Below are 21,332 nucleotides of genomic sequence, written 5' to 3' on the forward strand. Positions count from 1 at the left end.
GAACCCTGCCTTGTTTCACAGCCCAGGCTGTGTGTGTCCTAGTGCTCCCACACAAAGGAAAGAGGAAGCATGGATTACTTTTCACTACTTCATCTCTTCCTCTTCTGGACCTTTTTCAGGAAGCTGATGTTCTATGTCCCATGATTCTGTTAATCAGATTGGTAGTCTCAGGTCAAGGCCAAGATGTTAGCCCAATGGTTGCTTTTCTACCTGGTGTTCATTCAGAACCAATTTAGGTTCCACCATTTGACTGGTAGAGAGTGGGGATAAGGAGGGAGAGGATGAAATAGCAAAGGGTCATTGGGCCCAAAGCTACCATCATATAGGACAGTCACTTCTATGGCTTTGCACTCTTTCACAGAATTACCAGACCCCAAAGACTGCTAGAAGATAATTTATTACAGACTAGTCTATAATCTCCTATAACAATGGCACATACAATAATTAAAAACAGCAAAGATGCTTGGTTTTTTATTTCATGTGTTGGCCAGTACAGCTGTGGACAATGCCGAGTCCTCAGGAAGTTCAGGAGGCTGCTATTGTGGAAATCCAAGGACTGAACATCTATGAGGGGAACAGTAGCTGGCCATAATAACAGGGAAAAAAGCCAAAGGCTAGATTCTTTTTGCAAGGTCAGCCAGAAAGCAGTGGCCATTGGTGAGGATGACTTGTTCTTAGACTGGTTTCTGCAATTTTTGGCTTTGTTCAGACCCAAGAAGATAATACTCCTGGATCCTTCAGTGAGCTCTAGGGTCTATACATGTAAGAACAGCTTCTCATGTCCTAAGCATCACTCCCCTACCTACAGGAGTGAGGTAGGGGACTCTAGACAGATGGCCCCTAGTACTTGGATTCCAAAGAAATAGTCTGTTTTAGTTAGACTCTGAAGCACCGTAAACTTGCTTCTACTCATGGCAGATATAATCTGAGGGAAGGGATTAGCACAGCTCATTTCTAGAAGGTATCTTGTTCAATTTTTCAAGGCCTTGTTCTCACTGGAGCCACACAAAACAGTTTTGCTGCTCAAGGGACAGTGAATTCTATTCTGTGTGCTCCTTCCCTGGCCATTCTCCAGTATAAACCATAGGTCTCAGCAATACCTGTAGGCCAAACCAACTACCTACCAGGCATAAACCTGAGGCCCTCTAAACTTGTTCTTCTAATGTTTGGTATGTAAGTGTCTAACTGGATAAAGTATGGTTTGGAAAAAGGTAGAAGTGGCAAGTGGAGTGGAAGGGTGTCTACCAAGAATAGATGACTCTCAGAAATGTCTGTCCCTCTGTCTTTATAGCAAATCTCTCCACATGGTAGCTCCCTTAGCCCAGCTCTTAGCACCACAGACCTGCTAGTGAGGGATTCATATACTTTCACTACCCCCAAATTTCCTTAAATTTCCTTAACTGAAGGGGTCAGCCTCTTGACTACAAGGACCTTTAGCTGGCTACACAGCTAATTCCCATTGGCTCTGATTTGCACAATTGGTGCTGCCTGGTTGGCACATAAGCCAGAGGTGTTCAACTTCCCTCTTCTGTGGAACGAGACTCTGATTTGAGTTTCACAAACTCTCGAGCAACCTCATCATTGCTCCTCTGAGACAGAATCCGGAGAATGGTCATGCCTGTCTCATCCATGTGGATCTTCCGGCCCAAAGGGCACCAGCAAGCACAGCTGCCCTTGGCTGCCACATCCCTCAAGGGCATTACTGCCAGCCCTATCACACGATCTTCTCGGGCAAAGCAGTAATCCTTCACGCATATCTGCAACTCATAGGCTTCTGGACCCTCTTCATTTCCCAGGAGGCTATGAGCACAGGGTAGAAGGTAAAAAGTCTTCAACTGAATTCACCCCAGTCTGTCATTTTCCCATCCCTCCTCTCCTGGCCTGTTCAGTCTTTCCCCGCCACGTGACCCCCATCTGATAGTCCTGCAGATCTCCCATCCCATAACTTACAAGTGGAATGTCTCATTGTACTTGGGGGTCCAGTTGTTGCTTTTGGATTTGGTTGCAAACTTCCTCTTCTTATCATTTTGGTGTGGGCCAACCATGGTCACTTCAACAAAAGGCCGGAACATTCCTGCTGTCTGCCACTTGAGGTCATTGGCAGCCACCACTGCCCAAACAAGGAAAACTTGTGAAGGTTCCTCAGCAGGCATTCCAGTTTTTAAGCCCAGGTCAAATTCCCCTTGGAGGAGGCTGAGCTGGAGGACTGAACTGGGATAAGCAACTCCTGCCTTCAACTGATGAGTGAGGCCACGAATGAGAAAAGGTCAGACCTGTAAGTCCATACCACTCACCTTTCACTGTGACTTTGTGCTCCCCAGTACCAGGGTGTGTAAACAAATCCACCTGAATAGAGACTTCTCCCACAGGATCATCCACACCAGACCCTGAAGGAGAGACAAATGATCCACTGGAGAACTGTAGGACTTTTAAGCTAACTGTTCCAAGTAAAACTGAGGTTAGGAGGCTACCACCCTCCACCCTAAAGCAAGAAGCAATCAGCCCCAGTAGCCATGGGGAAGTAAGCAATGGGAGAAGGGAAAGAAAAGAGATAAAGATTGTAGTAGTATATTATAACACAAGTTAAGCCGATAGCATCTTAGGAGAAACATTTCCAGAAATGTACTAGGAATCTCCCAGGGCCCCCAAACCTCTCCTTTAATAGCCTGAAGGATTTTTAATTCAAAGATTTTGGGCAGGACAGTGCTGTCACCCTGTGTCTGTAAACTGTGTCTCCCCTATAATGTCTGTGACAGAGTTTCACTACGTAGCTGTGATTGACTTTTAACTTACTATGTAGCCAAGGCTAGTCTCAAACTCACAATTCTCCTGCCTCAGCTTGCTAAGTGCTAGGATTACTGGTATACACCACCACATCCTGGCTTATGATGTCTTTTAATGGAACACTGTGGGTCCCTTTCTGTCCAAAAGCAGCAAGCTCACATGCCCAGAATTCCTAAATGCCCCTGACTGAGAGGCTGCCTTCTTTGGAAAGATTGTATCCACATAACAACTCTCTAGTCCTGGCTCCTCTACCCTATTTTGACAATATATCACTACCCTGCAGAAGGTACAACCCTTTGTTCTGAAGTGAAGGGGTGGGAAAATTCTGAGGACAGGACAGAGGTCAACAATAAACTCCCTTTCTGAACTATATGAACACATCACCTAGCTCGAAGACTTGGGATAGAGTTTCTGAACTTTGAAAACAGGATCAGCCACACCTGACATAAACAATTCATTCTGGATCACAGGTTAGCCCACATTAAGATTCATTTGTGTAGAGTGTATAACATACCCTTTTCCGGCCAAATGTCCTCATTAGCAGTGAACCTAATACCTTTCCCATCATGCACTGTGTGAGGACAGGCAAGTCAAGAGGTAGTAGCAGTAGGACAGAGAAAGAATAATTGTTAGAGGTCAAAGGAATGACAGCCATTCACAGCAGCTCTATACATATTCTGGGGCAGCAGAGATGGGGCAGGGTAGAGAAAGCAGTCCATTCAGTGACTGAATGTTCTGTATTAGACTTCACGGTTGGAGACTACTGAATCATCGGCAGAAACAATAAAAAATACAGACAGAAAGTATTTGAGGCCAGTGGAACAACAGAGAGTTGAGGCACTAATTTCCTAGGCCTTTAAATGACAATATGTAGAAAACACAAACACATACTTGTTCTCTCTGCAGGTATATAGCTGTGCTCTCAACCTTCTCTGTGCCTCTTCCACTCTCTTCCACCCTTCTGCCTAACTTAGAGTTCGATGCTTCAAAAAAGCATTTCTGGATTAACTCAGATCCTCCCTGATATAATAGGCCTTATATGTACTCAGCTCTGTAAAAGTTCTCCCTGTCCCCTTCAGCCAGACTCATTGCTGCTTCTTTTGCTCTCTTTTTTTCCCCTACCCTGGACTAGAAGTAAGACAGATATGGGAAATGGAGAGGTACTGAAAGTTTCCTCCATTTTCTCACTTCCTGTCACCTCCAGTCTACCTGCCTAGATCTCTCCCATTCAGGTAAGCTATGCCCCAGAGCCACAGTTCAATAAGGTCCAAGCCTCCCTGTCAAGCCATCAGGCAGCCTGCCAGGTTTTCCTCGAACAAACAATAACCAGACATGCTTGAAGGTACCTCCTGAGAGGGCCCTGCTGCAGGGCCAGGTCAGAATTTCAGTCTGACCTGAACTGCAGATGTGTTCTGGTTTTCACAGGCCTGGACTGAGGCAGTGGATAGCTTGGAAGACTGGAAATCCCTGAGACAAAACCAAATGCCTGGTCCCCAGTGCAAAAATATCACCCATGAGGCTGGGGCCTTTGCTAGGCACAGTACCCTGTGGTCCACACCCTCCTTTCAGCTGTTCCCGTGGTTTTTCTTTCTTAGTCTTCCTCCTCATCCATGCTGCAAAGTTTGGAAGGCCTTTTGCTTTCTCTCCCCAGGACAACTTCCAGCAAAGCTCCCAAAGCTATGAATGTTCACAAGTATTCCAACCACTCCCTCTCAAGGCTGCTTCACAGATTTTCCTTCTTCTCCCCTCTTAACAGACAGGGCACACTCAAAGAGCTCAATAGCCAGACAATGTCTAGGAAGGTAAATATCAGGTATATTTCCCAGGCACTTGCCTGGTATGGCTATGGGGTAAATATTGAGGCCCCCTCAAGGAATCCTGAGATCCAAGTTTGAAGAGCACTCTGAAGAAGAAACTGGATCTTCTCTAAGGGCTAAATGATACTGACTCCCTAGAGGCAGATGTGTACAAGAGAGGGGAGTTGGGGAAGCCCTTACCCTGGGCAGTCTGTGAACGCACAAAGGTCTTGATAAGAGTGTCTGTGGTCTGTGTGTACAGAGACAGGGCATAGCGCAGAGACTGCAGATCTGGGCTCTTCTCCAGGAAGGTTTTCTTCAGCCCATTGCCTCCTGCGTGGAAGTATTGCTGAAAAAGAAATGAGCACCTGCTTCACCTTCTCACAGGGAGACAACTCCCCAGCTGTCCTCAGAGAAGCCAAGAGAGGACAATGGGAAAGGCAGGTCACTCCACAAGCAGTAAGATGAGGAACATCCACAGAAAGGGTCCCAGCTCCTTGGGCAAGGAGCATCATTAGCGTATTTGGCAAGAACAGTAGTGGGAGGCCATATTCCTGGAGGTGGTGTTTGGAGGGTCTGTCTAGTCGGGGACAGGTATGGGACAGAGGCAATTCAGGCAGGGAGAATAGCCAAGAGTGCTCTTTTACCCCTGTGAACCTTAGGGAACTTCATACCTGTGACACATACCTCTCCCAAGTGCCTTGAATTATAGTTCACTTTAGCCTTATCACTTTACCAATCATAAGTGTCTTAAACTTAGGAACAAGGTTCTGCTTCTCTCTGTATCTTTGACAGTGTATAGGACTCTCCTCTGTAAGTGGAGTGCTAAAAGTCTAATTGACATTTGGTCTGGCAGGATAGAATGCCAGGGGACAAGTGTGTATGGTGGTAAGACTAGAAAAGGGGAGGACTCCACCTTGATGGTGTCCAGGGCCAGGTCAAGGACAGCACACTGCTTTGGAGTGAGATTCCGTGTTTCCTCTCGCACCATATGGTCCTGAAACTCCAGAGAAAGAATCAGTATCAGGGACTGGCAGAGTGGTTGAAGTGGTAGAGCATTTGCCTAACAAGCATAAAGCTCTGAGTTTGAACCCCAGTAATGCCCCCCCCCCCAAAAGAATCAGGACAGTTCAGGGAATTCATGAAAACTGCTCCTCATCTGCCAGTCCATGGCTGCATGTTCCTCTCCTCCCCTCTTCTTCAGCCTCCCAGGCACCCTCCCCCCAGCCTCATGAAGACCCCACACCCCAATAACCTTGAGTTTGGACAGCTGACTCAGCTCCTTAGCAGCAGTGAAGATCAACTGGGTGCCCTGAGCAGAAAGGGGATGATTCAAAAGTAGAAAACTCTGAACTCCATCAGGAAGTGGGGACAGAGGGGAAGAGGGATAGTAGGAAGAAGCAGGAGGGAGGTGTTCTTACCGTCTGGTCAGTGAGGGGGGGCAGAACAATCATCCTTTCCATGGTGTTCATTACAACTCGCCAGAGCTCCTTCAGGACTCGTTTCAGAACTGTCTTCTCACACACAGTGGCAAAGAGTGTGAGGCTGCAGGCCCAGGCAACAGGTGAGGTGGGGCAAGAGTCTGGGGGCCTCCTTCTCTCCTTTCCCAAGAGGCTTCTCTGTTTGATGGCCTCTGCTTTGTTCATCCCCACAGGATAGTGAGAATGCTATACTCACTTGCCATCCAAGAAGTCCATGAGAGGCCGCAGCACACTATCTGCATCCTGAGACACTGAGGCCCTGGCGTTGGGGGATGCGTTCCCTGTGCCCCGAACCTGGCCCAGGATGTTGGCCATTTGTCGAACACACTCATCAATTCGCACCTGGAAACTACACATGTGCCCACAGTGCAGCCCTCCCTGTCCCCACACTGACCCTGGAACAGCACCCTCTATTCAGACCCATTCCCTCCTCATGATCATGGTGCAGGGACCATCAGCACATGGATTCATGTACCTGTAGCTGGATGGATGCATTTGGGTAGGGGCTCTGGAACTGGCTAGGGACCATACCTAGTTTTCTAAGGGCTGTGTGTTCTTGGGGGCACTGACCTGTTTCCAAACACTATGCTGAGCTCATCCAAAACTGTATTCAGTTTCACCTGCAGCTCCTTCAGATTGTCTGCAGCTTCAGGGTCCAGCTGTATGCACAAGATGTGGGCCTGACTAGGCTGCTTCTCTTAACTTCTTTCTCCTGCACCTTACTCCCTCCTAATACCACACTATAATGCCTGCTCCACCCTCCTAGGGCTTTACCCCAATATCTTTTCCTCCCTCCTATGGCCTTACTCCAATATCTGCTCATCCCTCCTAAGGCTTTTACCCCAATGCCTGCTTCTCCCTCCTAGGACCTTTACCTCAATGCCAATCTCAGATCAAGCCAGCCAAAACCTCAAGGCTAAACTCCTAAACTATACCAATTAAGAAAGGGTAGAGTTCTGTAGCTACAAATCTCAGAAATAAAGGAAAAGTACAATGACTAAAACCCTAAGATTACCTCCTTGCCTCCCATCGCTTCAAACATTTTCTCCAATTGGACCCTCAGTTGCTGCATGTTGTTCATCAGGATGCAGGGCTTTGGGAACAGAAGAATCCTTTTAAGTCTTGGGTCCTTTTGGCATAGGCCCATTAGCCTAGGGTTCCTCCCTCTCTTACACTATTCCAGAGCCATAAGGACTTATAGGTCTTTGCCTAAACACTAAGATCTGGAACCAATTCAGACAATTCTCCTTGAATGAAGCAAATGTTTTTATCTTTACACAAATATTTGTACACAAGTATTTGTGGTATTACCCTTTATAACTCTTTAAATGTTTGAAATTTTTTATTTAAAAAAGAAAAGACAAAGCAGTCTAGCTTAGAAGATAAAACAACAAATGGAGGCTCAGCAACAAATGGAAGAACTCTTATTCAGGTTCTCATTATCTTATGCATCTGTCTCAAGCAAAACTCTGGAGGGAACCAGAAGTCAAGGGCATCTGAGGATAGTTCCCAAATCAACAAGGATTCAGATATCTTCCACTCTTTCTCAATGTACTGCAGGGCCTGACCCTACCAGTTTCTCCTTTGTGCAATAAGTTGGGAAGTTCTTTGATAAGATGTCTGCATACTGCATCAGCACCTTCCCGATGGTCTGAGAAAAGAAAAGGAGAAAGAACCTTTAGCTTTCCACTCCCCCCTCCACCAACCCGCACAACCAGGGATTTGCCTGAGGTTGTATTTCTCATCCCGGAACAATGACATCAGGGAAGCAAAGGAGGAATCTCATTGGAAGGGTAAAGTTCCTTCTCTACCACAGAACAGCATTGAGACAGACCATCTGTCTGCCCTAGACACAGCCAAGAGGAAAGGGGGTAATGCTAGGCTTTACCTGAAGGACACCACAGAGAGAGGTTGAGCTCAGGCCTGTGAGAGTGGTGGTGATAAGGGGGAGGAAGCAGGGAGGCTTATGGTCACCTTAGCAAATCTCCTCATGTAGTGAGCAAGGATGCTGAGGTCTGGGCATTCCAATTTCCGGATGATCTCAAAGCTTTGGTTGAGCTGTGTGAAGACGTCCACCACAGAGCAGGAAAACAGCGCATGCTCTGATGTCTGCTGGAACTAAGGAAGGCCACACATAGGGTCACCATTCACAGCTGCTACCTTTTTCAAGCTTGTAGGGTTTGAAAGGGCTCTGCCCAGGAGGTGTGGTTCCATGGCCCTCCACAGAGCAGAGGCATTGAACTTGGTGAAAGCACAGAAACTTCTGCCAATAGCTAAATCCTGGGAGACCTGGCCTGTGCAGCCCAAGCCCCCAACTTACCCCATCCTTTTTATCTCGTTCCAGGGCCCCACGCAGGAATTCCAGAGATACATCCTCATTCTCATCTAGCCACTGAAGTACAAACTGCTCAAACCACCTGTAGCCATAGCAGAATTGTGGGTTAAAGCTAGTGGTTAGCTCCATCAAACTGAGATCTTCTGGAAGGCAGGGCATGGCTTGATACTTCTCTTTCTATTGCAGTGCCCAGAACAGGCAGTTCCAAAGACTGGCCTGCCAAACTGAATGGAGGATTTTAGCCCTGCCCACCCAGAGGGCCCTTTTCCCTTTCCTCTGTGGTGCCCACATGACTCACGCTGGGTACTCAGGCACCTGCCCCTGGAGAGCAGGCAGATCCCGCACATATTCATTGTGGAGCCATTTCACCTTGAAGTGCAGGTTCATGTAGTCAGCACTCTTACACAGTCGGTCTTTCTCATGCTCTAGTGAGGGGAAGGAGGCTGGGTAAGATCTCAGCAGTATCCATGGTTCCTGAGCTTTCCCAAGGCAGCAGATCTAGTTAGGTAGTTCTATAGGATATCTTAGAAAACAGGTGACTACTAACCTCCCTTTCATAGCCATCTCCTCACCAGTGCCCTGCTAGCTGGCCCAAATCTTCCTTTAGAGAGACTAAGTCAGACTCCCAGATAAAGCCTTTTAGCTCTAATTTTCTCAAATACAAAGTGAGGTCACTGGTCTCTGGTTAAGAAGAGAAAGGGTTATGGATGCTAATGCTGATTAGTGGGGACAATGCCCAGGACGTGGAGGGACAATGTTTTTCTAGATTTAAAAAAAAAAATCTTAATAGCTGAGCCATTTCTTCAGACAGGCTTAAATGTAGAGACATGAAGTTGTACATGGCATGAACGGGTCAATGATAGCCACACAGAAACAGGGGAAACAAACAGAAAGGCACTGAGCAGTTCTGATGTAACAGAATCCTGAGGTAAATGCAAGGGCTCCAGAGCAGAGCTGAGACATAGAAGATGAGCTCTCAGGGAAGTATGCAAATAAGGACACTCAGTTTGGAAACTATGGAAATACTTCCAGATGAAAGGGCATCATGCTGCAGAAAACAGGATTATTATTATAGATCTGATAGGTCACCTAGCTGAACCTTGAGAGCCTTCTGGAAAATCTAGGCCTATGATCACTCATCACAAAGAGTCTAGAGCACTGGCCATACAATAGGTTCTCTCCAGCCCCCTTTAGAGTTGAAGCATTAATTTGAAAAATAAAAGTCAGTTAAGTGCTGACATAACATAATACGAAAAGTAAGCAAATGGGAGAAGAGTACTAGGCAACAGAGGAGAGGAGAGGCCAATGTTCCTGGGGACTCTATTGTTCAACTCTGAGACAACGTGGTGATGCTTCTCCAAGTTAAGGCTGACTATCCAGTTTGGGGCCATTGGCCCTTCTAAATCAGTGCAGAAAACACAAAGGAAGAAAAGGAAGCCTGGGGATTGTGCCTCAAAACGCTTCAGATCCCAGGACTTTCATTTCCTGGCATTGTAGGCATCATCCCAACCTGAAGTTGCACTTGCTATCTCTCTCCTATGAAGCAGTGAGCAGGAGAAGGAAAAGGTATAAGATTAGAGGTAAAGAGACAACAACCAAAAGTTCTTACCATCAGGAAAGAGGACTTTTCAAATACGAATGACAGTGGTTGCTTGTGACAGAGCAGAGATACCAATGAGCAACAAAGTGGAAAAAATCAGGGACATCAGAGAGACACCCCTGCTTCTCCACCCTATCCCTTGTGGTTCTTGAACCAATCCTAGAACTAGAAACATAAAAAGGCACCCCCAGGAGTGCCATCTTCCTTCCTGTTCAGCAATCTACTGGAAATGGCTCCAGATCTCCTTAATTCTTTCTTCCAGAGAACTTCAAGTTACTGTGTTTACATATAATTCTTACTTTCTCTATCAACCCAAAATCTGTTCTCTGGCCCCAGGCCCCAGATCCTAATTTCTATAGTCAATATTAACTTTTGTGGTATAAAACACCCAACAGACCAGAGCTGAAACACTGGTTGTACTTTATTCTAACAAGGCCCAAGTAGTTATGCTCCAGCAAGGTTGTGTGGGGTGGTTGTTGCTGGTGGTGGTAGTGGGGTTAATCTAGCAGAAGGAGCAGTAATGTTTCCATAACCTCCCACCTCTGACTTCTGCTTTCCTTCTTTCACCTTCATCCTTAGAGAGTTCTTTCAACCTCATGATTTCAACTACCTTAGTTTGATGATATCTTCCCTAAATCTGTTTTTGGTTCTGGTAATGTCTATAAAAAGTTTTGATGTAATACCTCACTGTGCAAAGGTTTAACTCTAGTCTTCCTTGCTTACCATCTTAACATCTCTAGGTAAAGTTGAAACAGAGTATACCAACTAATCTTATCCTTTTTAAAAAAAAAAATTTATTTATTTGTTTATTTTGCAGCACTGGGTTTGAACTCAGAGCCTACACCTTGAGTGACTTCACCAGTCCCGCACCACCCCCACCACCGTTTTTGTGAAGGGTTTTTTCGAGATAGGCTCTTGCAAACTATTTGCCCGGGCTGGTTTTGAAACTCAGTGTCCTGATCTCTGCCTCCTGAGTAGCTAGGATTACAGGCGTGAGCCATTGGCACCTGCCTAATCTTATCCTTTTGTTCAATGCTGAGAATCATCCTAAAATATTCCTTTGTCCTTTATACTCATGTACAGTTAAATCACCAGCTCTCACTGCTTTTACCTTCAAAATGCCCCTGGAATCTATCCAATTTCTTCTAGCCACACTATTACTTGCCTACATCTCTTTACCACCATCTCTAACCTGAAAACCTCTCGACTGTTCATTCCCCTCTAATCCATTCTCCATAGCGTAGCCAGAGAAAGTGGCTTTTCTACATGAAATATTTGATATCAATCCCTTACTTAACCTGTCAGATCTCCCAATTGTCTCAGGCTTAAGTCCAGAAACCTAAACATGGCTATGGCCTCCTTTATGATCTGGCTTTTCTCTATCTCTCTATCCTTCTGTCTCACTGATCATCTCCCTTGCCCTCTGAAGTGCTAGGCACAATGAACTGCTGTTTCCATTTTTTCCAATGAAAAGACATGCTGCACCTTCTGCACAAAATGTTCTGTGTTTCACTTTGTTGTCACTGCTATTCTTCCTCCTCACCTAAGCTACATCCTCTCATCCTTCAGGTTTCATCACCTCTTACAAGAAGTCTTCTTAGTTCCTGTGGGCCTGGGCTACATAGATCTCTTGTATGCTCTCAGCACCCAGTATTTATTCCTTTCATGGCTCTTATAACTTTGTATTGTAACTACCAATTTATGTATCTGTCTTCTAGATTAATTTGTGAGCTTCTCAAGGGCCAGGGCTATGCTTTAGTAATTTCAGTGGGGCTCCAATAACTAGCATGATGCCTAAGAAAATACTAAAGAAACAGTGAATGTGGTGGAGATTTACTGCAAAGGAGCAGGAGGGAACTTTCTGTTTCATATTTTAACTGGGAGAGCAGTTACATAGATGTGGTTGTTAAAGTTCATTAAATAGTATGCTTAAAGTGTTTTTACTTTATTTGATATAAATTAGCCTCAATAAAATTGTCTTAGAAAAATATTTGGTGAAGGACAGCATTTTCTTGTATTTTTCTGGATTTTGTTTATTTGTTCATTTTGGGAAACAGGGTTTTGTTATTAGGCCCAGGCTGGCCCTGAACTCTTGATCCTCCTGCCTCAGCCTCCCAAATGCTGGGATTACAGACATGTGCTCCAATGCTCAGCTAAAGACAGCATTTCAACTTTCCTTTCACAACCAGAGTCACTGTTGTCCTCTTATTCTCCAAGCCCCCAAATACCTCCCCTTCACTTGCCCTTCATATTCTGATAATCACTACGTCCTATTACAACTTTCCAGTAACTATCAAAACCCATTTTTCTTTTTATTTTATTATTCATATGCGCATACAAGGCTTAGGTCATTTCTCCCCCCCAGCCCCTACCCCCTCCCTTACCACCCACTCTGCCCCCTCCCTCTTCCGCCCACCCCCTCAATACCCAGCAGAAACTATTTTGCCCTTATTTCTAATTTTGTTGTAGAGCGAGTATAAGCCATAATAGGAAGGAACAAGGGTTTTTACTGGTTGAGATAAGGATAGCTATACAGGGAGTTGACTCACATTAATTTCCTGTGCATGTGTGTTACCTTCTAGGTTCTTTTTGATCTCACCTTTTCTCTAGTTCTTGGTCCCCTTTTCCTATTGGCCTCAGTTGCTTTTAAGGTATCTGCTTTAGTCAAAACCCATTTTTCCCCCATCTCTGTTTTTCTGCTGTAATCTGGGCTCCAGTCCCTCATCTCTAAATTATAACTCTTCATTATTTCATTCTCTGCTGCTATCTCTCCCTGTTCTACCTGTCCCTGTCTTTTACTGAGGTAAAATCTTATTAAAATTCTGCTTTGTTCAATACCACTCTTGGGGATATACCCAAAAGACTGTGACACAGGTTACTCCAGAAGCACCTGCACACCCATGTTTATTGCGGCACAATTCACAATAGCCAAGTTATGGAAACAGCCAAAATGCCCCACTACTGACAAATGGATTAAGAAAATGTGGCATCTATACACAATGGAATTTTATGCAGCCATGAAGAAGAACAAAATGTTATCATTTGCTGGTAAATGGATGGAATTGGAGAACATCATTCTGAGTGAGGTTAGCCTGGCCCAAAAGACCAAAAATCATATGTTCTCCCTCATATGTGGACATTAGATCAAGGGTAAACACAACAATGGGATTGGACTTTGAGCACATGATAAAAGTGAGAACACACAAGGGAGGGGTGAGGATAGGTAAGACATCTAAAAAACTAGCTAGCATTTGTTGCCCTTAATGCAGAGAAACTAAAGCAGGTACCATAAAAGCAACTGAGGCCAATAGGAAAAGGGGACCAGGAGCTAGAGAAAAGGTTAGATCAAAAAGAATTAACCTAGAAGGTAACACACACGCACAGGAAATCAATGTGAGTCAACTCCCTGTATAGCTATCCTTATCTCAACCAGCAAAAACCCTTGTTCCTTCCTATTATAGCTTAAACTCTCTCTACAACAAAATTAGAAATAAGGGCAAAATAGTTAGAGGGGGTGGGGGGGAGAGGGAGGGGGCGGAGTGGGTGGTAAGGGAGGGGGTGGGGGCAGGGGGGAGAAATGACCCAAGCCTTGTATGCACATATGAATAATAAAAGAAAAAAAAAGAAAAAAAATTCTGCTTTGTTCACATTGTATTTCTGTGTATAATGGTTTTTTCTTGTTCTTAATAGTTAAGATTTATTCAGTGCTAAGATTGGGCCAGGCAGTATGGTAACTATGTTTTCTATATTGCAGTTATTTTATCAGTTCAGTGAAAAAGGTGCCATTGTCACTCATTCATTATACAGATGAAAAAAACAGGAACTCACAAAAAAATTAAGTAGCACAGTCCAAACTCACACTGCTAAGTAAATTGTAAGACTGAGATTTGAAACCTGGATATTTGTTCATTCTTAAAAGCAATTTTTTCAACTCTTTTTGTGTCTGTTTTAAATACTAGCAGAACTCTCTTTTCAAAAGGTATCTCATCTAGAACCCCATTTAAAATTGAAAAAAAAGCAGGCTGACTTTGTTGGCACCAGGTAAAAGGCCTGGAGCCTAGTTTTCCCTTTTTAACTTAGCTCCTAAGAAATTTCTGTCTGAAAATCTCTGCTCCTACTTACACTACCCCTCCCTTGTGAATCTGAGTAATTTTTTCCCCAAATCCACTGTACATGTTCTTTAGGAACTGGCACCATACAGCCTTGTTGCATGCTGCCTCACCAAGGTGAGGGAGGCCGGTAACCTCCTCACTGGCCTGACAGGCTACTGTGTAGGCTACAGCCTCAGGGTTGACCATGTGAGTAGGACTCAGCCACTGCTCTAGGGCTGAATTACAGAAATCACATGTACAGTCTATGGCTCATAAACTTAGCATAGATCTTCAAGATTTCTTTCAACCTCAAGATTTACTGATTCTATACCTCACAAGTTTAAGTCTGAAGGTTACCCATATCTCCCGTGCTATACCCAAATAACAGATCCAGACTGCTTTGTACTTGCCTCAGATGGCTTCTCATTCTAGATCTACTTTCACAGACAGAAGAGCTAGATTATCACATGTAAACAGACAGAAAAGGCAGCTAAATAGGTAAGCACAGATGGGTACAAAGCTAACACAGGTAGGGAGTGAAATCTTTGTGGACTGAGGTGAAAAATGAAAAAAAGAATAAACTGAATGAACAAGAGAAATAATAACATATCTGTGGCCCTACTCTATAGAAAGAGTGAGAGAAGAAGTATCTTTCTGGCTTTGTCACACTAACTCATAGCAGATTTCAAGAAAAGTCAGGCCAGTCAGTCCACAGTATGAGAAAATAACATCTAGTTATATACACTATAAAGATAAGTTTTGGACAATCATTCTCTAGAAAGTGAACCATCTTTCTGGGAATGTTTACTGTGGGAAGAGTTGGTCTCTGGGCTGGGAAAATCTTAAATAGGTACTAAAGCTAGAAGGAAGAACCTACATACACATAGCCATCTCAATTATTTCCTTTGGCTGCAGTTTTGCTCATCTTAAGCCTCCTAAAGCCTCCCACCATGGCTAGAATCCCTATAGTTTCTCTCTGCACCACCTACCCAGAACTTGTAGTTGTCTAGGAGAGCAAAGGGATAGCTTATAAGAGGCTTGGGCTAGCAGCCTGGCAGCCTACTGACTTGGGCAAGATCCTTACCCTCCAATGCATATTTCATGTCTTGGGCAAACAGATGCCACATCACTTCTGCACTGACTTTTCCCACATTCAACTCCTGAGGAAACCTGGATGATAGAAAAAACTGCAATCAGAGAACAAGGCAAGAGCCATTTGATTTGATTTATTCCAAGGGGTACCTAGTTCTTGGAAGTCATATTAAAGAGAGGAGAAGCTAGGCTCAGTCTGGAGAAAAGGGGCCCCAGGGCCAATGGTAGGACAAGTGAGCAAAGGGGATCCCTTTAGGAAAGATGGGTCTAGGGGGAGAATGCCCAGAAGTAAAGGCATTGGGGCCCAGAGGAGGGTTGTGGTTGGAGGGCAGGCCCAAGCTAAATAAGCTGGAGAAGAAAGGGCAAGGGAAGATCCCCTTTATTCAGAGTGGACAGACACATGCACACATGTTCTCTCTCTCTGGATCCCCTTGGGCTCCCATAGCAGCCACAGTCCCAGAAGCCTCTCACTCCAGGGAGGCTAGCTCAGTCTGGGCAGGGCCCACCATTATGTTCCACACCTGTCTCCAGAAACAGTTACCCAGACAGATACAAGGGACAGAGGGACAGATGGACGGACAGTTGGAAGAGGTGGCACTGCAAACATACAGAGACAGGAAAGAAAGAAGCTGTTAGACAGATGGACAGACCAATCTCCAACCAGACAGGGCCAAGTGGGGTGATACTCACTGGTTCAGAACAGGTGTGTAGGAATTCTTATCTTCTTCTATGATTGATACAATGAGTGTGATGAGTTTGGGCCAGAAATCTAGGTTCCGAATGCTGGGCCCTTGTTCCTCTGGAGGTAGCTCCTGCTTCTTGTTGGGGGGGGGGGAGGAGGGAGAGGGAGAGAGAGAGGGAGAGGGAGAGAGGAGGAGAGAAAGAGAGAGAGAGAGAGAGAGAGAGAGAGAGAGAGAGAGAGAGAGAGAAAGAGAGAGAGAGAGAGAATGTGTGTGTAAAAGAGAGAGAGAATTGAATTGGAGAGGGTCTCAAATATTCTTTCTCTTCCCCCCTCCAAATGCCCCTTTCTCTAGAATCAGGGACCCTTCCTCTTTTAGAGCCTGATCTCCACATGTTCTGTGAGAGGGGTGACAATTGGGAGGGCCTTCATCCCTTGAGAACTTTCCTCCCAGATCCAGGGCACTGCTCTGATAAGTTTGGTTATTCTAGGAGACATAACAGTGCCCATTTCCCTTTCCCTCTTTCTCAGTATCTGTGGGTAGATGGCTCGCTGGCTGAAATGAACACCCTCCAGCCCACTAAGTCGGTCTAGTTCCATGTGACCCACACAGGCAGCCCTTCCCTTCTCTGATCCTTCCCACCAACACACATACACATCTCAACTCTGAGAAGTTCTTTCATATCTGCAGGAGCTACTGAACAGATCCTGCATGCACTTTGGCCTTTCAGCATGTAGGACTTTCCTGAACACCCTAAAGCTCATTAGGGGGAACTGCACTTAGGAAGCTATTTGCCTAGGTGGATAAGAAAAGGCTTTGTTTGGGAGAAGGCAAAGGAATACATTGGTGGATCTCAGGAAAAGAGGAGCCTCTTCACGTTCAGACTCCAGACAGGACAAGTTGTAGACACCACAGAGACTGGAATGGACATTATCTCTCACTGGGACAAAGCCAAAGGTGGAGCTGCCTAGAAGGACAGGCATAGGGCTCTTATGTGGATGTCATATGTCACTGCAAAATCTCCTCATTAAGCTGTTTTGGTTAAGAAACCAAAACAGAATTTATATCCTGTTGATTCTATCACTTAAATACATCTCTTCATTTTACGTTTCTGCCACTATCCTGGCTGAAACTCTTATCACATTTAAGGATCTCCTTGGTCCTTTAATTCTTTTTTTGAGACAAGATCTCATGCTGTAGTTCAGGCTGGCCTTGAGCTCATGATCCTCCTCCTCTGCTTTCCATTCTGGGATTACAAGTATGCACCACCATGCCTGGAACAGGATCTCCTTGATCTTTTTAATTTCAATCCAATACCTCCTCCAGGGAGCTGTCAGTGATCTTTCTGTAAGGAAAATCTCAGAGGGTTACTCTTTTTTTAAAAACTTTTTTTGAGCTCAAACTGGCCTTAAACTCAAAATCTTCCTTCTTCAGGCCCCACCATGCCTGACTTCAAGTGTTACTCTTCTGTATAAAGTCCTTCAATGGCCTTCAATTAAGCTCAAACTCCTTAGCTTGATACAAAGTTCCTTTAGAATATGACCTCTCTCTTAACCTCATAGTTTACCACTTTTCTTTGTGTTGCAGTTAATGCCACATCATAATCACTTATTGAGGTACCAGGCACTCTGCTTTGAATATTACATAAATTATTTCATTTGAGCCTCATAATAAATCTATTGACTATAAATCATTATCACCTTCAATTTCAGATGAAAAAACCACAGGACACCAAAGTTATATGATCTGGCCAAGGCTGAATGCCAAAGTCTGATGATGTAAATACTCTAATAAAATTACTTCCATTTCCTTATACTAACATACTCGTGCATGATTCTGCACCTCCCAAAATTCTACTTTCTTCACATGTTATCCATAGTTTGGTTCCCTCCAGACCCTTTCTTGAGCTAACTCCTTCTCCTTCTTTAAAATCTGGGTTAAACTTTACTTTTTCTGAGTTGTCCGACATCCCTGGTCTGGTTGGATTCCCTTCCTCTGTGTTGCCAGAGCACCCTCTATGAACCTCTTGTATCACACAACTACAATAAATTGTAGGAAACTACAATAAAATATAATAAAAATATGAGCTGGGCGTAGTAGAACATTCCTGTAATCCCAGTGCTTGGGAGGAAGGCTGAGGTTAAAGGAGGATTACAAATTCAAGCCCTGGCTGGACTGCATAGCAGTAAGACCCTACCTCAAAAAAATAATAAAATGAAATAAAGACAATAAAAAGAACAATAAATGTAGTAATTTGCCCCCTTCTCCACCAAACAGTGAATTCTCCAAAGGCAGAGTTGTATCTTACTCAATTTTAACTCTGATGCTCCATTTGTTAAGTGAATGGACAAATAGATGAAGCAATGACTGAAAGTCAGTAGATAGAAATGCTATTAAAAATGCAAGGGTTTACTTGAGTGTAAATATTAAATAATAAGAAAATGAGATTAGGAGAAAGTAAAAAGCAGACAGTAAAATACAAAGGCTAAAACAAGTTTTTAAATGGTTTTCACACCTTTTTCAAAGTCTAGTTTATTCTCCTGCTGAGGCACAGAGACCAAATATTTGAACAGACTCCTGCATAGTTAAAAGATCAAAGCTGAGAACAATGTCTCCCCCTAACCAGAGAATCCATAGATGGTTGACAGAGGAGCCCAGTATGTAGCAAGCAAAACAAAGGCTCCAGGAAAATCTCCCCCATGGGACATCAGAACAATGGAAAGTTTTATGAACCTTAAAACGACAAAGTCTTAAATATATGGCTGACACAAAAAGTACGCTTGGGAATGTGAAGAGGTGGCATGAGCAAGATCTTTGCTAAGGTGCTCTTAGGAAGCATTACATTTAGTGAATTGGATGTATTCATTAAAAGATAGGTGCAATAGATTCCCATCATTTGGCTCTACTGCCTTTCAAGGTCTATCTCAAATGCCCCTTGTTTTTAGTAGTTTTTCCCATTATCTGATCAAGAGTGACTTCTTCCTCCTTGGAATTGCTTCAATCTTATCCCTTTTTCAGGGCCCTACTAACAGACTACTTTGCTGTTTCATACACACACACACACACACACACACACACACACACACGCACGCAGGCATGTACACACACACTGGATTCACTGAAGGAGCACTGTGTGTTCCTTAGACCTGTCCTTGAACATTCAATATGTATTTTTTGGCCTGAAGGAAAGCAACTCTGAATGCATGGAAGATATTCCTAAGACAGAAACTGTAATTGAATAATTGGACCCAGAAGGAATGGGGGCATTCCAGGAAGAATGGCTTTGAAATGGCAGCAGCAGGAGAGAAAGGACACTACTGGAAGGATCTTAAAAATATATATACACTAAGTAACTAAGTAGTGAGTTAGGATGTCAGTCTAAAATAAGTGAAGTGGCTCAGCCTCACAGAAGGATAGGGTCAGCCTTGAGAGTCAGCTGGTGAAAATAGCTCAGAAGACCAAGCATTAGAGAGAGAAGTGATCAGAGGGAAAAGTTAAACTTTCATGGCCAAGAGCTCAGAGACAGATACAGATCTCAGAGGAAAGCATAAACTTAAAAGGGTCTGGTCCATAACCAGTCATGAGGGACTGAGAATTTCACTACTCAACTCTCAAACTGCTCAAATTTAGGTTTGCTTTCTTTAGCACCACAGTAAAACCATCATTTCTATTCAATTCAGATATGTTAAATTTTGTCCAAGGGTCTCTGTCAATCCACATATCTTGTACTATGAGACAGATGGTCCATACTCCACAGCTCACACCTCATAAGAGCTCCTTTCCACCATGACTCTAGGAAAGCAAAAACCAAGTCTCTAAAGAGCAAAAGTCAGGTGGCCCCACCTGACACCCAAACCTCTTACCAACTGGTACTGGCGGCTGTATAGGTCATGGCAGTTGTTGAAGATATACTCATATGTAGAGTTCAAACAGGCCTTCACACAATCCTTTACTACCTGGCTGGCTCGTGGAGGGCTCTGAAGTTCTTGTACCTACAGATTAATAGAAGAAATACAGGCTCAGAGTTTGGCTCACCTAGATGAGATATCTTCCTAGCACTCTCTCTAACCTGCACCAGATTCCTTCATTCTTTTCTGGGTTTCTAGACCCTGCCCTATGATGAAAATGCCAGAATAGCTGATGGGGAGAACTTCTAGCCTATCTTATTGATCTGTGGTTTATGTTCTCTCTAAGAAGTAACTCAGGGAACAGGTGTGAGGAAAGGTGATGAATTCTGTAGCCTCAGGCTCTTCCCTACTATCCATATTCCTGTGACCAAGTCTTCAGCCTACCACCAAGTAGCCTGGTCTATCCTTACCTTCATTCTGAAGAAAGTAATGCTGGTCAGCAAATCCACTGTGGATTTTAAATCCTGAAGCCTCTCAGGACTCCCAGGAGGGAAATTATTCTGTTGCAAAGCAAACAAATGCAACAAAGGATGAAAGAACAATGAAAACCTTCTCTGCCAAAAGCGATGGAATCAAAAGCTACCCTAACTGCTATCCACTGAAATTTTCTATACTTGAACTGGACTGAAAAAAAAAAAAGCTGTAATATTACAGGTCTCCCTCTTTCTTTTCTACTGATGCAGATGAGTCCTTGCCCAATGCACAGATAAATACTCCACAGCCAAGAAAGAAACACATTCTCCCCATAATCTTACCTCCCATGCAATGTGTGAGCATTTGTTCAAATGAATACACAGGAACACAACACACACACTTTTTTGGTTGAATATTCTTAAACTGAATGAGTTTTTCAAATATTCTGGTCTACCTGTATATCTGGAACATAAGTGAAGCCACAGTACAGACCAAACTGAGATCCAGGACCTGTACTTTCTGTACACCCTAACTCTTCTACAGTTCTGGAGCCAGAAGATAGCAGAGCTCTAAGTAGAACTTCTTTGGAGTGAGTTTCTTAGGACTTTCTGGCAAGACTCATTTAATTTCTTTTGGCATGATTTTTTTTTAGGAGAAATCTGTCATGGGGAGCTGAAGAGAGATACAATTCTCCACTTCGTCAGTTTTTAAACCTTAGGATGGCTACTTCTATGCCAAAAATAAGAAATACAGTCACCTCTCCAATATTTATGCAAATGGAAGACATGAAAAGTGTAGATAATTAAAACATCACTTTTTCTAACTTGGAGGGTTTTTTCCTACTTACTTTTTAGTGTGTGTGTGTGTGTGTGTGTGTGTGTGTGTGTGTGTATTACCTGTTCTGGAAATTCACAACATTTTAAGCAAGTAATAAAACCATTCTAAGAAGACCTAACTTAGGAAGAGCTAAGAAACTGCCCATTTCCTTATCCTGCCCCATCCCAGTTACCCACTCCCATACTACATCTATTATTTCCCTCTAGAGTAGAAAAGAATATGACCTCTAATACAATTTACTTGCCCAAGGCATGGTACTCTTTCTTCTCCTATCCAGATTCTCACCCCTCCTCTGAAAAATGATAAGAGGATGG

The 21,332-nt window shown here is 44.0% G+C and overlaps 1 protein-coding gene across 22 annotated transcripts in view; it reads right to left on the reverse strand.

The window, feature by feature from the left end:
* Positions 1-378: 378 nt before the first annotated feature.
* Positions 379-21,332, reverse strand: part of Unc13b (unc-13 homolog B) — a 197,953-nt gene continuing 176,999 nt past the window's right edge. For 7 of the 22 annotated variants that reach the window (XM_074051534.1, XM_074051535.1, XM_074051532.1 and 4 more), the window contains 19 exons: positions 20,178-20,267; positions 19,723-19,851; positions 15,870-15,997; positions 15,172-15,257; positions 8,695-8,821; positions 8,382-8,478; positions 8,036-8,179; positions 7,635-7,712; positions 7,077-7,154; positions 6,632-6,720; positions 6,258-6,410; positions 6,002-6,125; positions 5,836-5,892; positions 5,497-5,583; positions 4,782-4,929; positions 3,299-3,355; positions 2,295-2,387; positions 1,951-2,110; positions 379-1,800 (listed from right to left, as the gene is read on the reverse strand). In XM_074051534.1, coding sequence (XP_073907635.1) covers positions 1,515-1,800; positions 1,951-2,110; positions 2,295-2,387; positions 3,299-3,355; positions 4,782-4,929; positions 5,497-5,583; positions 5,836-5,892; positions 6,002-6,125; positions 6,258-6,410; positions 6,632-6,720; positions 7,077-7,154; positions 7,635-7,712; positions 8,036-8,179; positions 8,382-8,478; positions 8,695-8,821; positions 15,172-15,257; positions 15,870-15,997; positions 19,723-19,851; positions 20,178-20,267 — 2,211 coding nt within the window. In that variant the 3' untranslated portion in view covers positions 379-1,514. The remainder of the gene's footprint in view (positions 1,801-1,950; positions 2,111-2,294; positions 2,388-3,298; positions 3,356-4,781; positions 4,930-5,496; positions 5,584-5,835; positions 5,893-6,001; positions 6,126-6,257; positions 6,411-6,631; positions 6,721-7,076; positions 7,155-7,634; positions 7,713-8,035; positions 8,180-8,381; positions 8,479-8,694; positions 8,822-15,171; positions 15,258-15,869; positions 15,998-19,722; positions 19,852-20,177; positions 20,268-21,332) is intronic. The other 15 variants (XM_074051538.1, XM_020162099.2, XM_020162093.2 and 12 more) reach the window with 9 other exon arrangements.

Source organism: Castor canadensis, chromosome 13 (assembly GCF_047511655.1).
Source record: "Castor canadensis chromosome 13, mCasCan1.hap1v2, whole genome shotgun sequence".
NCBI lineage: Eukaryota > Metazoa > Chordata > Mammalia > Rodentia > Castoridae > Castor > Castor canadensis.